Below are 17,717 nucleotides of genomic sequence, written 5' to 3'. Positions count from 1 at the left end.
AGTGCGCAATGGGACAAGGACATTTTTTCCGGCCAAACCCTCCCTAACCAGGACGTCGCTGGGCCAATTGTGCGCCAACCCATGGACCTCCCGGTCGCGGCCAGCTGTCACAGAGCCTGGGCTCGAACCCAGAATCTCTGGTGGCCTTAGACCACTGTGCCACCCGGGAGGCCTGGCACTAACATGGTTACTCCATGAATATCAGTCTGAAAGAAGTTGTTCAAAAGAGCCAGTGGTCTCTACAAGGCAGAATGCTGAATAAAATTACATTTACACGTTATCGGTTGTACATGCTGTTGGTCATTTTGGCAGTAGGATGTGGAGATAGGGTATCCACAAGAAAGAGTTGCACGGGTAGGTTCTGTTGCTTTGATTTTTAATATGTTGACGCATTGCATGTGATGCACAATATGTAAACAATAGCCGAACATAACCGACTGTAGTTGACCGAAGCGCGTTTCCTCGCAATCAGCTGAAAGTGTTTGCCTTTCGGTTAGGCTCGGCCATATTGTGAAAGATGGAGGCCTATTAGTCATCTAGTGTATACAGTGCCTTCATAAAGTATTCACACCCATTGACACATTTTCTAAATTTTGTTGTGTTATAGCCAGAATTTAAAATGGATTCAATTTACATTTCATTTTTGTAATTGACCTACACAGAATACCCCATAATAGGTATGGAAATGTTTTTCAAAATTCTTTACAAATGAATTAAAAATGGAACCCTTTTTATGACAAGCTTAAATAAGTTCAGTAGTAAACATTTGCTTAACAAGTCAAAAAAAGTTGCATGGACTCACTATATGTGCAATGATAGTGTTTAACATGATTTTTGACGTGGCCAAAACTTTTGATATGGTAGACCATTCCATTCTTGTTGGCCGGCTAAGGAGTATTGGTGTCTCTGAGGGGTCTTTGGCCTGGTTTGCTAACTACCTCTCTCAAAGAGTGCAATGTATAAAGTCAGAAAATCTGCTGTCTCAGCAACTGCCTGTCATCAAGGGAGTACCCCAAGGCTCAATCCTAGGCCCCACGCGCTTCTCAATTTACATCAACAACATAGCTCAGGCAGTAGGAAGCTCTCTCATCCATTTGTATGCAGATGATACAGTCTTATCCCCTCCCACTGCCAAACTAACCCTGATTCAGATGACCATCCTACCCTTGCTAGATTACGGAGACATAATTTATAGATCAGCAGGTAAGGGTGCTCTCGAGCGGCTAGACATTCTTTACCATTCGGCCATACAATTTGCCACCAATGCATAGGACACATCACTGCACTCTATACTCCTCTGTAAACTGTTAATCTCTGTATACCCATAGCAAGACCCACTGGTTGATGCTTATTTATAAAACTCTCTTAGGCCTCACTCCCCCTATCTGAGATATCTACTGCAGCCCTCATCCTCCACATACAACACCCGTTCTGCCAGTCACATTCTGTTAAAAGGTCCCCAAAGCACACACATCCCTGGGTCACACATCCCTCGTCGTTTCAGTTCGCTGCAGCTAGCGACTGGAACGAGCTACCAGTGGCCCCTGTTACAGCCTCGTTATTGTTATTCTTATTGTGTTACTCTTTATTTTTGTCTACTTGGTAAATATTTTCTTCTTCTTGAACTGCACTGTTGGAACTTGTTGTATTCGGCGCATGTGACAAATAACATTTGATTTGACTCTGACATTGCTTTGCAAAGTCTGATTAAGGACATTATTCAGTTATACATGTACATGTCTACCTCGGTAACCTCATTGCTGCTCTCCCTGCATTTCAGTTGCATGCCTCCTTGCACTTTCAATTTGCCTTCATTGCACAATAATACATCCCACTTAATAACAAAGATTGTACTTAATTGTTTCACTTGTACATTTTTTGTAATCTTTTATTTGCAGTTCTGGTTAGATGCTAACAGCATTTCATTGTGGTGTACTTGTACTTGTTCAATGACAAAGTTTAATCTAATCTAACTATAAGACTGCAGATATGGCCAGGGCAATAAATTGCAATTCCGTACTGTGAGACACCTAAGGCAGTGCTACAGGGAGACAGGACGGACAGCTGAACATCCTCGCAGTGGCAGACCATGTGTAACAACAACTGCACAGGATCGGTACATCCGAACATCACACCTGCGGGACAGGTACAGGATGGCAACAACAACTGCCCGAGTTACACCAGGAACACACAATCCCTTCATCATTGCTCAGGCTGTCTGCGATAGTCTGAGAGAGGCTGGACAGGGCTTGTAGGCCTGTTCTAAGGCAGGTCCTCACCAAACATCACAGGCAACAACGTCGCCTATGGGCCCAAACCCACCATCGCTGGACCAGACAGGACTGACAAATGTGCTCTTCACTGACGAGTTGCAGTTTTATCTCACCAGGGATGATGGTCAGATTCACGTTTATCGTTGAAGGAATGAGCGTTACACCGAGGCCTGTACTCTGGAGCGGGATGGGTCGGTCATGATCTGGGGCGGTGTGTCACAGCATCATCGGACTGAGCTTGTTGTCATTGCAGGCAATCTCCACGCTGTGCGTTACAGGGAAGACATCCTCCTCCCTCATGTGGTACCCTTCCTGCAGGCTCATCCTGACATGACCCTCCAGCATAACAATGCCACCAGCCATACTGCTCGTTCTGTGCGTGATTTCCTGCAAGACATGAATGTCAGTGTTCTGCCTTGGCCAGCGAAGAGCCCGGATCTCAATCCCATTGAGCACGCCTGGGACCTGTTGGATCGGAGGGTGAGGGCTAGGGCCATTCCCCCCAGAAATGTCTGGGAACTTGCAGGTGCCTTGGGTAGAAGAGCAGGGTAACATCTCACAGCAAGAACAGGCAAATCTGGAGCAGTCCATGAGGAGATGCACTGCAGTACTTAATGTAGCTGGTGGCCACACCAGATACAGACTGTTACTTTTGATTTGGACCCCCCCCACCTCACACTTTGTTCAGGGACACATTATTCAATTTCTGGAATAAGTAAATTTTTTTATAATATAATTTTTCTTCCACTTTGACAGAGTATTTTGTGTAGCTCGTTGACAAAAAAAGACAAATCAATTTGAATCCCACAATGAAATGTGGAAAGTCAAGGGGTGTGAATACGTTAAGGCACTGTATATAAATAAATCATCACTGCTTTGTCATTGCTGTCCTACATTTTCAATCTGATACAAATCTATATTCTCTGGACAAATTGAAAATAAAGTCTAAAATAAATTTAGTCTAAAATATATAAATTAAGGCCAATTTTGATTATTAAGGTAGCATAATAATGACAGATAATACAATGCCTTAATATTAGTATTTATTATTATTAATAAAAATAGGTGGTAGTTTCCTTTTCACGTGGACATTTTTTGCCTCTTGAAATTTCAGCTCTGTTGCACCCTCTAGAGTAATATCTCCCAACATTTTCAATGCAGAGATGTAGGTAGTAAAGACGTTTACTTCTTTAATTAAAGAGAAGTCTTCAAAAACGTTTATTAAACTCTTAAGCATTTACATATCTAAAAGAGAAACATTTGAGAAAACACCATTTGTCCTCATACAGTGTGATGATTGATCAGATGGTAGCTGTCATCCTCGATTCCCTCGTTCCCCGTGAACACTCGCACAACTTCCCAATTCTTGCACCTTTGCCAACTGCACATTGCTGATCCGCATCACACTGTGGGTACAGAGACACAGAGAACTTATTTATTTTTGCTCTAGTACACTGTAACCTACTTGACAATATCAAACACAAAATAATGGTCATTCAAATGATAAACATTTCGATGCTCTGGCATTTCTAAACAAGTTTCTACAATACAATTATATTACAATAAAGTAAATCCTAAACCCAATCCTCTTACCATGGGAACCCAACCAAACTTCTAATCCTAGGACAATGTCTGCTTACTACAGAGAAGAAACAAGTTTAGTTTGGCATGTCCATGTTTCTGTCTGCAATGGTAGCTTATAAACATAGACAATCTAACAGTTTCAACAGTTTCACCATTATGAGCTATATGCATTAGTGTCCATTCGTGCAATGAATCAGTACACATGCTGTGTGCGAATTGATAGCACACAAAACCATCTGTCCAAGTCATTGAGCAATGTACTTTTTAGAAGTTAGAAACCTATTTGTAGGCCTATAAACCCTTTATAAAACATAATCATGTTATTTCAGCAAGCATTAACTAAAGAACTTTTCAATAATTATTTTCATCTGGTGTCTGGATTGAGTCTTCTTCAGGGGAGCGCGTTTCCAGAAAGTCGTGGGAGCTGGTCGTCAGTACCAACACTGAGTAGGTAGCGCTGAGGAGGAGGAGCTGGCTGCCGATTATGGTGCTGAAATGCACTGAACCCGATTGGAGGTTGATAGCAAAGAGACGCGGGCGGGGCAGGCGCAGCAGTAGGTCTAGACGTCTGGGCTCGTATTCCGGCTGGCAGACCACCTGGACCAACTTTTCATTGACATCATCTGTTCCTATAATCATAACACTAAAATGATGGAAGGATTTGACAGGTGACATGTTGAGTCAAATGGGTTCACATCACCGTATACATTTGATTTATTAGGATCCCCATTAGCCGACGCCAATGGTGACAGCTAGTCTTACTGGTGTCCAACACATAACGGGGAGAAAAAAGAAAGTTTACATGTTAATGTTTTGAAATGTGTGTAAATTGTAACGTGTGTGTGCGCATCTATCAGTTCCACATGTCAGTACATAGACACTGGAGAGAGAAGTGCAATGGTGTGGATTTATGTTTTGTTTTGTATACATGTGCTTTTGCCATTTTCTAAGGGGAACATAACTTATTCAACTCAAACTCTGGCATTTTGTCTGGAAAACTGCCATTTCCAACAAATTCTTCCCTCAGGAGAATTAGAGTTTTAGAGTTGACGCCCCAAAATGATTGAGAGGCGTCAATGTGATATTCAAAATAGCAAAGTTTGAGTTGTTGGCTGGCTTTTTTCTGTTCACATGAAATACCCATGCTACACTGAATAATAGCTGTTAATAACCTGAACATCAAGGAAAAGGGTGGCTACTTTGAAGAATCGCAAATATAAAATATATTTTGATTTGTTTAACACTTTTTTGGTTACCACATGATTCCATTTGTGTTATTTCATAATTTTGATGTCTTCACTATTATTCTACAATGTAGAAAATACTAAAAGAAAAGAAAAAAAACCTTTTGACTGGTACTGTATATTGGCAGCTTTTGTGTATCCTAGACAAAAATCCATAGAAATCTTACAGCGTTTCTGCAAAGAACTCTTTACATAAAATTGTCTAACTACAGTATTCAAATTCCCAATAGAGATACTAAATCAATGCCCTTTTGAGAGTCTACGGGTCATTTGATCTTTTGACCATCTACGTCAAACCACATCTGCTTCCCATCACCTCATCCTTGACCTAAGAGTCGTTCCAAATTGGCCCCCAGTGTTATATCTGGAACACTGCGTCATCCACACAGATCATAGACTTATTAAACGTTCAATTTCGTGGTGACTGGTGAGGGTGTGTGTCATTTAAGACTCAAATAATGATTTAAACCACATTTTCTGCATTTAGGCTGCACATATACTTGACGCATCTGAAAAATAGCATATTTTTGCAAATATTACATTAGTGTTTTATAAAAGTGTAAAAATTTAACTAGTCCCTACTCGCTCACACATTTCTGAGAAACAGTTTAATTAATTGGCATAATATTGACACTATAGTTCTTAAGTCCTGAAGAAAACTATGTGGTGAATCTCAGGGATAAAGGTGAGGAGATGAGTAAACCATGCTGGGTGGTTTGAGAGACCCAATTGCCACCAGTCAGATATTATATTGTTTATCATGTCTGCTATCCTTTTAAACAATTACTATTCAATTGCATCTAAATAAAACAAGCATAACAAAATGACAAGGCATGTGGCTTGGTCGAAATCCTTTTCTCTTGACAAAAAAAAGCAAGTGACAAGTATGAAATAATTGAACGCAAACTTCCTTATCAGTAAGCAGACATCAGTGAAGCATGACCATTGGTCAACAATGTATTCCAGATGTCCTGAAACAGAGAAAACAGCACCCAGATTGTCCGAATATATACTGAACAAACATATAAAACACAACATGTAAAGTATTGGTCACATATTTCATGAGCTGAAATAAAATATCAGAGAAGAAATGTCCCATTCAGACAAAAAGCTTATTCTTGATATGTGCACAAATTTGTTTACATCCCTGTTAGTGAGCATCTCCTTTGCCAAGATAATCCATCCACCTGACAGGTGTGGCATATCAAGAAGCTGATGAGCATGATCATTACACAGGTGCACCTTGTGCTGGGGACAATGAAAGGCCACTTTTTAAAAAACAACACAATGCCACAGATGTCTCAATGTTTTGAGGGAGCCTGCAATTGGCATGCTGACTGCAAGAATGTCCACCAGAGCTGTTGCCAGAGAATTTTATATTTTACCATATGCTGCCTCAAACCTTGTTTTAGAGAATTTGGCAGTACGGCCACACAACGTGTAACTACGCCAGCCCAGAACCTCCATATCCGGCTTCTTCACCTTCGGGATAGTCTGAGACCAGCCATCCGGACAGCTGATTAAACTGAGGAGTACTTCTGTGTATAATAAAAGCTATTTTGTGGGGAAAAATGCATTCTCATAGGCTGGGCCTGGCTCCCAAGTAGGTGACCAAGTGACTGCGCCCCTGTCGTCATGTGAAATCCAGATTAGGATTTAATGAATTCATTTCAATTGACTGATTTCCTTATATGAACTATAACTCAGTAAAATTGCAGAAATTGTTGTATGTTGCATTCTTTTTGTTCAATATATTTGTAGATAGCCCATCTATAATTTAGCCCAAACAACTACCTATCCCCCTACTGTATTTATTTATTTTGCTCCTTTGCACCCCATTATTTCTCTCTCTACTTTGCACATTTTTCCACTGCAAATCTACCATTCCAGTGTTTTACTTGCTATATTGTATTTACTTCACCACCATGGCCTTTTTTTGCCTCTACCTCCCTTATCTCACCTAATTTGCTCATATTGTATATAGACTTATTTTCCTACTGTATTATTGACTGTATGTTTGTTTTACTCCATGTGTAACTGTGTTGTTGTATGTGTCAAACTGCTTTGCTTTATCTTGGCCAGGTCGCAATTGTAAATGAGAACTTGTTCTCAACTTGCCTACCTGGTTAAATAAAGGTCAAATAAATCAATTCAATTAAAAACCCATCAGAAAAGGAACAGGCAGGCAGTTATGAGAGCTTAATAGTACATAGCCTACCTGTGGAATTCCCCAGGGTGGTATCTTCGGTCCTAATATATCCTCATACGAGAATTACTCAGCCTGCAATCTTCAGTGACTGCAAAACTTAGGCCTTTACTTTTGTAAGATTCAAATAGACCTACAGTTTTAATCGATAGATAGTGTCAGTGCCATCCCACATCCCAATTCAAATATTTAAAATAACCTTTGATAAAGCAGTGGAATTGGAATTGAAACCGCATGAAGGTATATCACTTTACCTTATTCCTCTGCCAGTTTCTCTTTATCAGCCCTCCTGCGACTTGTTTTCGTCTGTTGCATTGCCTAAGTACCAACAAGTTAAGTTCCATATTTCATTTCATAAATGTTTTGGTACCTTTCCCCAGATCTGTGCCTCGACACAATCCTGTCTCAGATCTCTACGGACAATTCCTTCGATCTCATGGCTTGGTTTTTGCTCGGACATGCACCGTCAATTGTTGGACCTTATATAAACAGGTGTGTACCTTTCCAAATCATGTCCAATCAATTTAATTTACCACAGGTGGACTCCAATCAAGTTGTAGAAACATCAAGGAGGATCAATGGAAACAGGATGCTCCTGGGCTCAATTTCAAGGCTCATACATAAGTATTCAGACCTTTTGCTAAGTAAGGTATCCGTTTTTTTATTGTAATAAATGTGAAAAAATGTTTTTGCTCTGTCATTATGGGGTATTGTGTGTAGATTGAGGAGGGTTATTAATTTTAGAATACGGCTGTAACGTAACGAAATGTGGAAAAAGTCAATAGGTCTGAATACTTTCTGAATGCACATGGCAGTGTCTGTCAATAGGAATGCATGGTCTAGAAATGGAAAAGGCTCTTGCTAACCATGTAGCAGCCGGTGTGGTAGCCACACAGGTACCAGGACAGGAGCATGCTGGATATGTCTGTCACGGCTGAGTCTAGCCCATCGCTAGCATCGGCCAGCACTGCTCGGGGGGGCCATACACACGGTGGAGGAGGTGGAGGAGGAGGAGGAGGAGGCAGGAAGTCCTGGAGGAGAAGATACCATTATTACACCTACAGTGCATTCGAAAAGTAATCAGACCCTTCGACTTTTTCCACATTGTTACGTTACAGCCTTATTCTAAAATGTATTAAACACAAAAAAAATCATCAGCAATTTACACACACACAATTCCCCATGATAACAAAGCAAAAACAGGTTCAGAAATGTTTGCAAATTTATACAAAACTGAAATACCTTATTTTACATAAGTATTCAGACCCTTTTTTATGAGACTCAAGATTGAGCTCAGGTGCATCCCGTTTCCATTGATCATCCTTGAGATGTTTCTACAACTTGATTGGAGTCCACCTGTGGTAAATTCAATTGGTTGGAAATTATTTGGAAAGCACACACCTGTCCATAGAAGGTCCTACAGTTGACAGTGCATGTCAGAGCAAAAACCAAGCCATGAGGTCGAAGGAATTGTCCGTAGAGCTACGAAACAGGACTGTGTCTCTTTCTAGAGCTGGCCGCCCGTCCAAATTGAGCAATCGGGGGAGAAGGGCCTTGGTCAGGGAGGAGACCAAGAACCCGATGGTCACTCTGACAGAGCTCTAGAGTTCCTCTGTGGAGATGGGAGAACCTTCCAGAAGGACAACCATCTCTGCAGCACTCCGCCAACCAGGCCTCCATGGTTGAGTGGCCAGACGGAAGCCACTCCTCAGTAAAAAGGGACATGATAGCCCGATTGGAGTTTGCCAAAAGGCACCTAAAGACTCCCAGAAATTAAGAAATAAGATTCTCTGGTCTGATGAAACCAAGATTGAGCTCGTCGGCCTGAATGCAAAGCGTCACATCTGAAGGAAACCTGACACCATCCCTACGGTGAAGCATGGTGGTGGCAGCATCATCATGCTGTGGGGATGTTTTTCAGCAGTAGGGACAGGGAGACTAGTCAGGATCAAGGCAAAGATGAACAGAGAAAAGTAGAGAGAGATCCTTAATGAAAACCTGCTCCAGAGCGCTCAGGACCTCCGACTGGGGCAAAGGATAACCTTCCAACAGGACAACGACCCTACGCACACAGTCAAGACAACGCAGAAGTGGCTTCGGGACAAGTCTCAATGTCCTTGAGTGGCCCAGCAAGAGCCCGGACTTGAACCCACTTGAACATCTCTGGAGAGACTTGAAAAGAGCTGTGCAGCAACACTCCCCTTCCAACCTGACAGAGCTTGAGAGGATCTGCAGAGAATGGGTGAAACTCCCCAAATACAGGTGTGCCAAGCTTGTAGCTTCATACCCAATAAGAATCAAGGCTGTAATCGCTGCCAAAGGTGCTTCAACAAAGTACTGAGTAAAGGGTCTGAATACTTAAGTAAATGTGATATTTAAGCTGGTTTAAAAAATATATAAATTAGCAAACATTTCTGAAAACCTGTTTTTGCTTCGTCATTATGGGGTGTGTAGATTGATGAGGGGGATAAACAATTTGGAATAAGGCTGTAACCTAACAAAATGTAGCAAAAATCAAGGGATCTGAATACTTTCCGAAGGCACGTATATGAAATACAAGCTGAGTAGCTCTTATTTATAACTCAATTTATTGCACACCCACGACATAATACCACAGACATTGAATAACATTATTCTTGTTGGATGTACAGGCTGGAGGTACCTAATCAAATCAAAGTGCATTTGTCACGTGCGCCGAATACAACAGCACAGTGAAAAAGGTATTAGGTGAACAATAGATAAGTAAATAAATAAACACAATAGTCTCACACAGGTTGAAGATAGAAATGTAGGTAAGAACACACACAGCAGTCTCACCAGAGAGTCCTTGGGCGGTTGCACTGGAGGAAAGAAGGAAAAGGGGTGATTGTTTGGTACCTCTCGCCGGCCACTTGGCTTCTTCTTAACCCCATGCTCCTTGCCAAAGTCATAGCTGCTTTTGCCATAGTCTTTTCCTTAAATATCACACACAGACAAATCTTACAACAAATATCAGAATTGTCACATTCAAGTCAAATAATTGAATGCAAACTTCCTTGTCAGTAAACATCAGACCTCAGTAAAGCATGGCCATTGGTCAACAATGTAGTCCAGGTGTCCTGAAACAGAGGGAACAGCACCCAGACTCACTGGAGCAAACTTAGGTGGCTGAGGTGAGGACAGCTCCTCTCGTCCCTCTTGTTGAGGTGTCCTCCAATCTCTTTCCATCCTCTTCCAATCAGCAATGTTGTTACTAGTGGAGCTGAACCCATCAACAGCCTAGGGACAAGAGAATTGCCTTACTGGACAGACCCACGCACTGCTTTATCCATATACTGGATTGACTGACATGTTTGTGGTAATTTAAACTTTGATACTATAAAATGATGACCCTACAAGTAACACTTATTCCATCTGTCATACAAGGCCAAAAATGAATGTTCAAGTGAAGTGTTACCCCTTGTTGCACTTTGGCATCAACTCTTCCTCTGTGGCCTCCCAGTTCTATTGGAGATAGCAGGCTGCTCAGCTCCAGCTCTTCCTCATTCCCGTAGCCTTCAAACTTCACCCGGCAGCGTTCGCCTCTCAACCACACCAGCACTGCTGGGTAGACCAGGCCATCCTCGGAGTACACCGCACGACACCGGTATCCCAGCCTACACACCTGGTACACAGGTGTTTTTATTACTACAACTGGTAGTAATAAAAGCAAGCTTGAGAAAAGGAACCGAAAGAAGTCGAGTTAACAGTGCTATCATTAATCTTTTACCATGGGTTTCTTTATTAGTCACACACCGTTGCAAAACTATTTACACCGTAGCACGTTTTGCTACAAGAACAGTGTTCTCCTGATGAAGACATAAAAAAGGCAGAATTCATGCTTTTTGGTTTTGGTTGAATCTCAAGATTTGGAAGGGGCCATCCGCTGTCCACGTGCCACAATTTCAGTCTTCTGTATAGCCTAACTCAGGGATGGCAAACTTTGATGGGAGTGGGGACCACAAAAAATCTGAACGCAGTGGCTCACAGGTCTGTGTACCCACATCCATACCCACACATGCAGTCAGAGCCGGCTCTAGCCTTTCAGGGCCCTAAGCAAAAGTTTGTTGAGATTCGGGGAGTTTTGATTCTCTCAGTTCTGGTGGGTTGTCTCCAAGCTTCTCTTTCGCTATCTTTTTCATCATTACATCTCTGAAGGATGAAAGAAATACAAAAGGAGTTGAGTTTCTCCTAGGATTTTTTCAGTAGCGTTGGCAAAGGGGGGGGGGGGGGACAACAACAACAGAGAAGGTCACTTCTTAAACGGACATTCTACTCCAAAATAAATTCAAATTAAACACCATCTGAAATATAATTGTCCCTTTAAAACCATCATAACCTTTAGCTCGACTGATGCAGCATAGTGGCTTTAGGCTGAAGCATAGGGTTGCTCATCTGCATTTACCATTGAAAAACCCAAATACTTTGAATGCATCAAATTCTACTTGCTACAAATATACGTTGTAACTTGTCCCTCTGACCGATTAATATGTATCGGCTTTTTTTGGTCCTCAAATAAATCGGTACCGGCGTTGATAAATCACAATCGGTCGACCTCTAAATGGGACCCTACCTCCCATTATTGAAAGAATCACAGAAAGAGCATTGTGGAGAAGCATCACCCCTACATATTCCAAGTGTTCATTTTCATCCTATGCCTAATTGATTACCTTTGAGTTGGTCTTCGGGCCAACTGGTCCTTTGGTTGGCACATATGATTCAGACAGCGTCTGCGGATTGTCTGCAAGCTTCTCACCGCTCTCTTTTTCGGCCCTCTAAAAGATGAAACGATGGAGATTATTCAGGACTCCGTTTTGGAAAGGTGTTCTTCTATTTGGTTTTAAGACATTCCTCCCATCCTCAATTCACAAGGATGAATCTCATGACTTGGAAGGTGCCACCTGCTGACCACATCCCACATCCCGTATAGCCCAACTGATTACCTTTGAGTTTGCCTTTGGTTCAACCGGCTCCTTACTCAACACATGAGATTTGGGGAGTTTTGAGTCTGTCAATTTCGGTGGGTTGTTTCCAAGCTTCTCTTTGCTCTCTTTTTCATCATTACAGCTCTAAGGATGAAACAAATATTACAGGAGAAAATGCAGATTCGTTATTGGATCATTGTCATGTCTTGGGGGTATGATATTTGACCCTCTTAACTTTCTCATTCATCCTTATTCACAATTCATTCAGGATTACCTGTAATCATGGTAGCATCCACATTAATGTAGAAGTGTTTAGAAACATATTTTATTCTTATTTATATTAAAAGTAACTCCAAAATGGCACAATACATTAATTACCATTCATTTCTATTGGGCACAAAATAATCTGAAAGGCAGCCAGACATGAAGGAGACATTCATGCTATTTTTTGTGGGGTTTTAACACGTGCCTCCCATTCTTCGATTCACAAGGGGCGAATGTCATGAGTTAGAAGGGGCCATCCTCTGACCACAAAACATTTAGACTCAGATACCAAGATGAAACAATGATGAGAAAAAGCTTCAAGCCTGCACACCCCAAAAATGTCAGTCTTCTATCTATAGACTTATTACCTTGGAGTCTGCCCTTGGGTCACCTGGTTCCAGACCTGGCACACAAGATTTGGACAGTTCTGATTCAAACAATTTCTGTAGATTGTCGCAAAGCTTCTCACTACTCTCTTTTTCATTGTTTAAGTTCTGAAGTATGAACGAAACAAAGTAGATTCATTAGGGTGACATTCATGTACTGTTTTTTGTTTCAAGACGTCGCCGTCAACAAAACAAGTCTTACAGACACCAGTTTTGTCGTACCTGGACTACTGCTCAGTCAAATTATGGTCAAATTCTGGCCGCCACAAAGAGGGACATAGGCAAATTACAGTTGTCCCAGAACAGAGCAGCAGGGCTGGCCCTTAAATGTACACGGGGAACTAACATCAATAACATGCATGTCAATCTCTCCTGGCTCACAGTAGAGGAGAGGTTGACTGCATCATTACCGTAATTTCCAGACTATAAACCGCTACTTTATTCCCACGCTTTGAACCTCGCGGTTTATACAATGACGCGGCTAATTTATGGATTTTTCCCGCTTTCAATGAGTACCGTCACATAATGCCGTGTTTCGTTAAAGCCTATTTATTTTTGTTACGAGCCGTGTTTTGTTTAAAGGCTGTGTAAAGTTCATTTGTTTCAATGTACCGGTAGGCACCTGTGGCTTATAGACATGTACGGCTTATTTATGTACAAAATACATATTTTTTAATAATTCAGTGGGTGCGGTTTATATTCAGGTGCGCTTAATAGTCCAGAAATTAAGGTACTTGTCTTTGGGAGAAGTATTAACATGCTGAAAGCACCGAGCTGTCAGTTTAAATGCTCAGACACCCATGCATACCCCACAAGACATGCCACCAGAGGTCTCTTCACAGTCCCCATGTCCAGAACAGACTATGGGAAATGCAAAGTACTACTGGATGTTGTTAAGAGATAGATGAGAGGGGTTGAGTGGAGCTGAAGGGTGGGACTAAAACAAAACACAAAGATAACTAATGTAAAATATATTGTGTTTGTAAAATGTATATACACTGCTCAAAACAATAAAGGGAACACTTAAACAACACAATGTAACTCCAAGTCAATCACACTTCTGTGAAATCAAACTGTCCACTTAGGAAGCAACACTGATTGACAATAAATTTCACATGCTGTTGTGCAAATGGAATAGAAAACAGGTGGAAATTATAGGCAATTAGCAAGACACCCCCAATAAAGGAGTGGTTCTGCAGGTGGTGACCACAGACCACTTCTCAGTTCCTATGCTTCCTAGCTGATGTTTTGGTCACTTTTGAATGCTGGCGGTGCTTTCACTCTAGTGGTAGCATGAGACGGAGTCTACAACCCACACAAGTGCCTCAGGTAGTGCAGCTCATCCAGGATGGCACATCAATGCGAGCTGTGGCAAGAAGGTTTGCTGTGTCTGTCAGCGAAGTGTCCAGAGCATGGAGGTGCTACCAGGAGACAGGCCAGTACCTCAGGAGACGTGGAGGAGGCCGTAGGATGGCAACAACCCAGCAGCAGGACCGCTACATCCGCCTTTGTGCAAGGAGGAGCACTGCCAGAGCCCAGCAAAATTACCTCCAGCAGGCCACAAATGTGCATGTGTCTGCTCAAACGGTCAGAAACAGACTCCATGAGGGTGGTATGAGGGCCCGACGTCCACAGGTGGGGGTTGTGCTTACAGCCCAACACTGTGCAGGACGTTTGGCATTTGCCAGAGAACACCAAGATTGGCAAATTCGCCACTGGCGCCCTGTGCTCTTTACAGATGAAAGCAGGTTCACACTGAGCACATGTGACAGACGTGACAGAGTCTGGAGACGCCGTGGAGAACGTTCTGCTGCCTGCAACATCCTCCAGCATGACCGGTTTGGCGGTGGGTCAGTCATGGTGTGGGGTGGCATTTCTTTGGGGGGGCCGCACAGCCCTCCATGTGCTCGCCAGAGGTAGCCTGACTGCCATTAGGTACCGAGATGAGATCCTCAGACCCCTTGTGAGACCATATGCTGGTGCGGTTGGCCCTGGGTTCCTCCTAATGTAAGATAATGCTAGACCTCATGTGGCTGGAGTGTGTCAGCAGTTCCTGCAAGAGGAAGACATTGATGCTATGGACTGGCCCACCCGTTCCCCAGACCTGAATCCAATTGAGCACATCTGGGACATCATGTCTCGCTCCATCCACCAATGCCACGTTGCACCACAGACTGTCCAGGAGTTGGCAGATGCTTTAGTCCAGGTCTGGGAGGAGATCCCTCAGGTGATCATCCGCCACCTCATCAGGAGCATGCCCAGGCGTTGTAGGGAGGTCATACAGGCACTTGGAGGCTACACACACTACCGAGCCTCATTTTGACTTGTTTTAAGGACATTACATCAAAGTTGGATCAGCCTGTAGTGTGGTTTTCCACTCTAATTTTGAATGTGACAAATTTGATTTCCATTGATAATTTTTGTGTGATTTTGTTGTCAGCACATTCAATTATGTAAAGAAAAAAGTATTTAATAAGAATATTTCATTCATTCAGATGTAGGATGTGTTATTTTAGTGTTCCCTTAATTTTTTTGAGCAGTATATATATATATATATATAACATATGGGGGACTGGAAATCATGCAGTCAATTACATTGATGGAAGCTACAATCTGCAATATTAAAGCTGCTCTACCCCCTAAAAATGTTTATAAAATAAACGCACAGTACTACATAGAGCCATGAGTACATGGACCTCTATTCCACATCAACTAACTCAGTTAAGCAGTCAAATCAACAACAAAAAATGTTAAGATAAAACTACACCTTATGGAACAGTGCGGATTGTGAAGAGACAGACACACACTACTATACACTTTAATATTGCTGTATTATGGATTTTGTATTTTACACTGAAAAAAATATATATAATCCCAACATGTGTGTTGGGTCCCATGTTTCATGAGCCGAATAAAAGAACCCAGAAATGTTCCATACGCACAAAAAGCTTATTTCACAAAATAATGTTGCATCCATCCATCTGACCGGTGGCATATCAAGAAGCTGATTAAACAGCATGATCATTTTACAGGTGCACCTTGTGCTGGAGCCAATAAACAGCTACTAAAATGTGCCGTTGTCACACAACACAATGACCCAGATGTCTCAAGTTTTGACAGAGCGTGCCATTGGCATGCTGACTACAGGAAGGTCCACCAGAGCTGTTGCAGAGAATTTAAATGTTAATTTTTCTACCATAAGAGAAATTGACATTCATTTTGCCTCCAATGTCATGTATGGTATGGACAGTGAACTCAATTGCAGTTTATCAATGGAAATTAGAATGCAGAGATACCGTGCCATTTATCTGCTGCCATCACCTCATGTTTCAGCATGAAAATGCAAGGCACCATGTCACAAGGATCTGTACACAACTCCTGGAAGCTGAACATTCCCCAGTTCTTCCATGGCCTGCATACTCACCAGACATGTCACCCATTGAGCATGTTTGAGATGCTCTGTACCAACAAGTACAACAGCGTGTTCCAGTTCCCACCAATATCCAGCAACTTTGCACAGTCATTGAAGAGGAGTGGGACAACATTCCACAGGACACAATCAACAGCCTGATCAACTCTATGCGAAGGAGATGTGTCGTGCTGCATGAGGCAAATGGTGGTCACACCAGATACTGACTGGTTCTGATCCACGCCACAATCTTTCTTTTTAATGCTACTAACAAGTGCATGTCTTTATTCCCAGATATAGATTAGGGCCTAATTAATTCATTTCAATTGACTGATTTCCTTATATGAATTGTAACTCAGTAAAATATTTTATATTGTTGCATTTATATTTTCGTTCAGTATAGATATGTTGTGGTATAGTGTGTCATGTACTGTTTTATTTTGTATGTAATTGCCGCTTGTTTGGACACCAGGAAGAGGAGCAGCAGCTAATGGGGATCAGTAATAAAATACTCCCCACCACCATCGACTCACACGGGACAAATCTCACGAGGCGCTTCCTTTCCCTTTGTCTTGTCTCCTTGAGCTGAAGGAAGCTAGCTAGCTAAGTAACCCTACATCAGAGCCAAGTATTTAGGGGAGAAAACATGTATGGCTCCGCACTACACCAAATGAGTTTATCCATCCACTTGTATACTTGTCAAACTTTACCCGAAATGTTCGGAGGGCGTCTTCATAGGCCTTTACCAGTGCGGAGTCGTCAGTAGCCACAGCTAAAGACACGTTATCCTACATCAAAACAGTAACATACTTTACATTTTAACTTCGTAATAATAAGTAGCTAGCAATGGACGTTAGCTATTAACTTTCTCAGTGATTAACTGGCTCATCATCAGCTTGGTTGAGATTGTAACGTTAGTTAGCTAGTAACTTAACGTTATGCGATAAAACCCTTACCTCGACTCCTTCACATCGGAAAACAATACTTTCATAATATTCATCCATAACTAGCTAGTTGAATTAAACACACGTGTTAACTTGTTATAGTTTTCGTGACATTAGGCCATTGTCAATGTTAATAGCAAACACTTTGATTGTGCAGCGTTCAAAACACCTGGGAACTCGGAAATATCCGACTTCAGTGTGTTCAAGATAACTACAAACGTAGGGAAAATGAGTTTTGAACCGTCATCCAACTTGGAATTCCAAGTAGGAAACTATGGCATCTGTCTAGAGCACCGACTTGAAGGTCATAATTTGACCACGTTTTTTTCCCGAGTTCACAGTTAGGCTAGATTAATGTAGCGTTCATGACAACTGGGAACTCGGAAAAATACGGGGTCAAATCATGACGTCAATGATCTTGTCGGAAAGTCAGAGTTCTGGTTGGCACTCAATATTAATTACCG

The 17,717-nt window shown here is 42.0% G+C and overlaps 1 protein-coding gene across 3 annotated transcripts; it reads right to left on the bottom strand.

The window, feature by feature from the left end:
* Positions 1 to 3,467: 3,467 nt before the first annotated feature.
* On the bottom strand, positions 3,468 to 17,431 carry LOC110524119 (uncharacterized). 3 transcript variants are annotated; one of them, XR_016496178.1, is made up of 10 exons: positions 17,266 to 17,424; positions 17,020 to 17,097; positions 12,269 to 12,394; positions 11,996 to 12,100; positions 10,744 to 10,950; positions 10,437 to 10,565; positions 10,125 to 10,261; positions 8,174 to 8,338; positions 3,867 to 7,625; positions 3,468 to 3,679 (listed from the first exon to the last, which is right to left on the bottom strand). XR_016496178.1 is itself a non-coding variant. In XM_090235340.1 (8 exons), the coding sequence occupies exons 1-8, from the start codon at positions 17,311 to 17,313 to the stop codon at positions 8,248 to 8,250; spliced, it is 921 nt and encodes a 306-aa protein (XP_090091466.1). In that variant the 5' UTR covers positions 17,314 to 17,410; the 3' UTR covers positions 8,124 to 8,247. The 3 variants fall into 3 exon arrangements, 1 of the variants encoding a protein (XP_090091466.1); XR_016496179.1 differs by lacking the exon at positions 3,867 to 7,625 and having other exon boundaries at positions 17,266 to 17,431; XM_090235340.1 differs by lacking the exons at positions 3,468 to 3,679; positions 3,867 to 7,625 and having other exon boundaries at positions 8,124 to 8,338; positions 17,266 to 17,410.
* Between the last annotated feature and the right edge of the window lie 286 nt (positions 17,432 to 17,717).

Source organism: Oncorhynchus mykiss, chromosome 5 (genome assembly GCF_057628025.1).
Source record: "Oncorhynchus mykiss isolate SJ-2025 chromosome 5, ASM5762802v1, whole genome shotgun sequence".
Classification (NCBI taxonomy): domain Eukaryota; kingdom Metazoa; phylum Chordata; class Actinopteri; order Salmoniformes; family Salmonidae; genus Oncorhynchus; species Oncorhynchus mykiss.
Note: the sequence above shows the minus strand (reverse complement) of the source record. Positions and strands in the feature narration are given on the sequence as shown.